The sequence below is a fragment of the Gymnoscopelus braueri genome, assembly GCF_963280865.1.
Source record: "Gymnoscopelus braueri genome assembly, chromosome: 18".
In the NCBI taxonomy this organism is placed as follows: domain Eukaryota; kingdom Metazoa; phylum Chordata; class Actinopteri; order Myctophiformes; family Myctophidae; genus Gymnoscopelus; species Gymnoscopelus braueri.
The window spans coordinates 24806585-24812056 of NC_137618.1; the positions used below are offsets into that span (position 1 = coordinate 24806585).

At 46.8% G+C, this 5472-nt stretch overlaps 1 protein-coding gene across 1 annotated transcript; it reads left to right on the forward strand.

The window, feature by feature from the left end:
- Positions 1 to 4186: 4186 nt before the first annotated feature.
- LOC308073286 (histo-blood group ABO system transferase 2-like) lies at positions 4187 to 5257 on the forward strand (the record flags this gene model as incomplete). The annotated part of the gene is made up of 1 exon (XM_080412164.1): positions 4187 to 5257. One exon carries the CDS (start codon positions 4187 to 4189, stop codon positions 5255 to 5257), a length of 1071 nt encoding a protein of 356 aa, XP_080268290.1.
- Positions 5258 to 5472: the final 215 nt, after the last annotated feature.

Consider the following 5472-nt stretch of genomic DNA (forward strand, 5'->3'; position numbering starts at 1 on the left):
ATAGCCAATTTGAAGAGAGTATTAAAGTGAAGTAAATGTTTTCCTGCCAGGAATTTAAAAACAGAGATATTGATTTGCACAAAAAATAGCATGGTATTAATTTGGCAGTACAGCAGTTTGGGTTGACACAGAATACCTTCATTAAAGGGTGGTGCAGAAACCATGGCGGAGATTTGCAACTTTTGCTGCCTGTAGCTTTCCAGTGGTTCACCAGGTTGTCCACTTATGATCCTAGAGGGTCCTAGATAACATTTTTGGTGTACAATTCCATGTGTGTAAAACCCCTTTGCCCCCGGAGTAATATCCATTATCATTATTATTATTAGTGGTAGTAGTAGTAGTAGTAGTTTGCGGAACATGTCCCACAAGTTCCGCTGCTTGTAACTGTATGAGTGAGTGACAAATAAACCCCTCTTTTAGCTGTAAACTTGTGATGCAACAATAAAGTTGAAGTTGAAATTCTGGAGACATTATGGAAGTCGCATTTAACCTTTGCAATAGGATATCTGATTTTAGAGGTTCCACTGCTTTATTGCCTTTCGGTGCATATTTGTCCTGCATACACAATTAAATCTCTGAGAGCATGCAGAAGTAAGGGCCGGATACAGAAATTATTAACTGGGGGGGCATTAATAAATGCTGGGGGGGCGGCTTCCTCGGCGCCGCGCAAAGCGCGGCGGCGGAAAAAAATTTGGGGGGGCCCAAAACCATTTGGGGGGTTTTCGGGGGCCCCAAACGGTTCTGCTTCATTTTTCTGTGTGTGGGTCCCATTTGGTTACATTTGTACACTCTCCGAGGATTTCACAGCATACACTACCGGCCATGTGATTATTATGATTGTGGAGTGGGGATGCAGAAGGCCGAGCCATATGGCGGATGTCTCCTCGCCATTCTGACAGAGAGAGGACCTGGGAACAGGCCACAGGGTCACTCTTTGACATGTGCTACTGCGCACTGTAAAAAAGACAGCAACCACACACACACACACACACACACACACACACACACACACACACACACACACACACACACACACACACACACACACACACACACACACACACACACACACACACACACACACACACACACACACACACAGAAGTATGCACATATGCTGTATAGTATGACTGTCTTCAGTATTCCATCTACTTACTGTGAAACATCTGCTGTGCTATAAGCAACCTAGAAGATATTTTTTTCCAAAGCTGTTGTTGTGATGACAATAAAGTCTATCTTCCTACACTACATGTGTTGTGTCTCTAGTTGAGGCAAACACACAGTAATTGAGGATCTGGTTTCATCTTCGTAGGCTTGTATGTGGGTGCAAGCAAGGAGAAGATGAGAGCTGATACTTACACCCCTGGCTTGACATGGTGGGAGCACAGCAGCTGTTTGGCTTTTATTAAGGTACTGCTGTGTGTGTGTGTGTGTGTGTGTGTGTGTGTGTTAACATCAGCCAAAAATAGCAATTAAATATTTCTTAACACATACACATACCTTAAAGTTTGATTGAGTCTATAGCTGAGCAAGGATGCTACTGAATTTCTGTAGTCAATTCTGTGGTCATTTTGCCGACGAGAGAGAGAGAGAGAGAGAGAGAGAGAGAGAGAGAGAGAGAGAGAGAGAGAGAGAGAGAGAGAGAGAGAGAGAGAGAGAGAGAGAGAGAGAGAGAGAGAGAGAGAGAGAGAGAGAGAGAGAGAGAGAGAGAGAGAGAGAGAGAGAGACTCCAACTGGATTTAGCCGTATGAAGCGGGGTAGATCAAATATTGAGTGAGAGAAGGAAGGGCATCATCACATCAAAGGCCTGGATTGTGCGGCAGAGGGAGAGATTAAAGGAAGCCTTGAAGAACTGGGTGAAGGAGACCCAAATCGTGGTGGTTGTAGCTCCGTTTGGCCGGCCCAGTCGATATGCTGACCCACTGCACCGCTCCTCTGGCCGCAGTCTCTAACCACAGATCTCTTTCTCTGTGCTGCAGGCAGGGCTTCAGAGTGTGAAGGACTCACACAATGACCTTGAAGAGGAGGCAGGTCGTTATAGAGGGCAGTGAAGTATACCGAAGAGGAAACTACTCCAAGGATGAACATCAGAGGAATGCTCAGCTGGAGAATGTTCTCAGTGAGTCAGCGAGTCCTCCTCAAACACATGCACACTTTTTGACAACCTTGTGTGTACGCCTCATTCTCTTTTCTGTAGGGCCATGCCTTTCCTCTTCATCTATGATTTTCCTCTCTCTCTCTCTCTCTCTCTCTCTCTCTCTCTCTCTCTCTCTCTCTCTCTCTCTCTCAATATAGCGAGCCAGCACAATAGCTGGAACAGCGTCAAAAGTCAAGGGGACAGTGAGCAGTGAACAAAGTTGAGTTGGCGCTGGTCCTGTCAGTCTGCCCCGCTTTGGCTCTGGTCTGACTGCCTCTGTGAGCGTGCGACTGCCTCAACTTGGCTGGGTTTGAAATAGTGGGTGGATGGCTCCTATGAATATGTATTGGACTATAAGCCACAGAGTCCCAGTGCTCTCCGCTCTACCTCGCACACCCGACCTTTATGTTCCTTTCACTTGTGAGTCCCTCATAAGTTGGAGCTACAATTTTCTGAGAACACATTAAAATAAATCCTGGAAGAAACATTTAAAAGTTGCTACTAGAAGGGTGAGCTCATACTGCTGACTGGGATAATAACCATCACTATAATGATATTTATTGTCTCCGCCAGGCCGAAAGGCATGGCGAGAGAGTATGTTTTACCCCCTGTCCGTCCGTCCGTGTGTGTGTCCGTGTGTCCGTCCGTCATTCTGTCATTTTGTGTACAGCTAATCTCTGGCACCGTTGGCTTGTTCGCAGCGAAACTGTGCACACACACTCCCTGGATGCCAGAGCAGAACCTCTGCCCCAATTTTTTCAAATGAGCCTTTTATAGCGCCACCAGGAGGCCGCTTTTTGCAAAACACATTTTTTGACAGTAGTCCTACAGATTTTATCCAAACATCACACAAATCAGTACACAGTATCTCTATAGTCTCTATAGAGATACTGTATAGTCTCTATACAACACGGATCTGTCCAATTTTCCATATTTCATCCTGATTGGCTAAGGTTGGCTTCCAAAGTTTGCAGGATTGCTCCGTTTTCAACAAAATGCCTCAAATCATGAACGCAGCTTGCGATTTCCTTGAGATTTCACACGCACATTCCCACTAGGCCGTGGTGCTCAAATCAGCCTCATGGTGGCGCTACAGTGGTAGTACCTTGACAATGTCAGGGGTGGTACCCCTCTGGTGCCCCTGTGGTACCACCTATTTTTGTGGTACCACTTTTTTCTATGTGGTGCCACTAGATGGCGGTAGAGAGCAACTAATGGCGGTAGAGACACACAGGCATGTTGTGTCTATTTGAGACAGGGCTGCTTTCAGTCAACAGATAGAAGCTGCAATTGAAGCTGAACTTGTTGAGAAGTGAAACAAATAATTGTATGGGTTATATTATCAAGATGTATTTTGGTAAATTGCAAAACAACTTATGTCATAAAGGTTATAGCCTACACAATAAAGTCCTCATTATTAGTGGCATTTTGACACTCCTAAATGAACACTGAGGATTTTACTGTGTACACTGAGGCCTATATGGTAGGCTATCATATGATACACAGGCTAACAGTCTTTGTTTTTCATGGAGATCCTCATCTTGTAAAGTTCTGCAGATGGTTGATAAGAAATCTTTCTCTATCTGGTGTTTGGGTCAGGATATTCATTGTTGCCTAATAATCATGTATAGGTTGTGAAGACTCCAGCCACGTCTGTCTTCTCAGAATTGCAATGGATTTCATTGAAATGAAAGGACTCGGGAAAGAGGAGAGATGCTAAGCAGAATATATACCTAATATAGTTATACAAATGAACGCTCTTATGTGGAGTTATCCGACCTATATCCAACGTAAACTCCATATATGGAGATAGCTTACATCAGTAAGATGTCACGAGCATCCAGCCAAGCACTATATAAATGGTGAACTCAATATTTCCACGTCCAAGAGAAGAATTATTCAACTTAGTAACTAAGTAATTCACTCTTTCTATCTCTAATTCTCAAGACGGTCTTGAGGATGGTCATGGCTCCGCCACTGGCTCGCCCTCGAACTAGCTGGTTCCGGCCACCAGACAAAAGAAGGGCCTTTTGTCTAATAGTCATAGGGATGTTGGCCTCCGCCGCGGTTATCCTAATCCACCGTTCTTTGAATTGGAAGAATGAGGACCCGGCTCCAGCTCCGACAGTCCCCAAGAATGAGGACCCGGCTCCAGCTCCGACAGTCCCCAAGAATGAGGACCCGGCTCCAGCTCCGACAGTCCCCTTGGCCCTGACGTGTCTGAGAGAAACGATTGCACCGGAATATCTTCGCTATGACAAACCGAACGCCCTGACTGGACGCACCGACGTTGTCGCGATGACGCCCTGGTTAGCTCCGATCGTATGGGAATCCACATTCGAACCCGCGTTGTTGGATGGCATCTACAAACCCTGCAACATCACCGTGGCAGTTACAGTTTTTTCCGTTGGTGAATACATACAATTCCTCAAGGATTTCCTGGAAACCGCAGAGAGGTACTTCTTCGTGGGATTTAAAGTCCATTATTACGTCTTCACGGATAGGCCAGAGCAAGTCCCCTCCGTTAAGATGGCTGCAGGACGGGAGTTGTTTGTCAAGCCAGCGCCAAACTCAAAACGCTGGGAGGAGATAACAGCCGGCAGGTCAAAAATAATTGCCAATTTTATCGAAACGGAGCTGCGCGATGGCGCCGACTACATCTTCTGTTTTGACGTCGATTCGAAGTTCCATGACCGCTGGGGATCTGAAACTCTAGGTAAGCTGGTCGCCGTGTTACACTTTAATCACTTCACCCAAGAGCGCAGCCAGTTCATCTACGAACGCAGACCGGAGTCTAAAGCCTTCATGTCCGCCGACGAGGGCGACTTCTACTACGGCGGGGGCGCGTTCGGAGGGGAGCTGGCGTCCGTCCATCACATGCTGTCGACGTGCAGCGACAACTTTGAGCTGGACGCCCAGCGGGGCATCGAGGCAGAGTGGCAGGATGAGTCTCATCTGAACGCCTACCTTTGGCGCCACAAACCCACCAAGATTCTGTCTCCAGAGTATCAGTGGCATGACGTCCACGCCAGAAAGCCAGAGATCAAAATAATCAGATTCTCTGCAATCATTAAGGACTACCGTAAGGTACGTCCAGGATGGACCGGCGGCCCGATGTAGGAAGAGAGTCATCAGCAGGGCCGGCGCGTCCATACTAGAGCTGGGATACCCGACCGAAACTATCGGGTACCGACGGGCCGTGCACGGGTCGGATGCATTTGCATAATTGGTGGTCGGAATTCAATTCGGATCGGTCATATTGTTGATATATAGAAAATAAAGTGTAAAAATACGGTCCGCCTGGGCGAAACGCCAAAGAAAGAGGCTCACCCGTG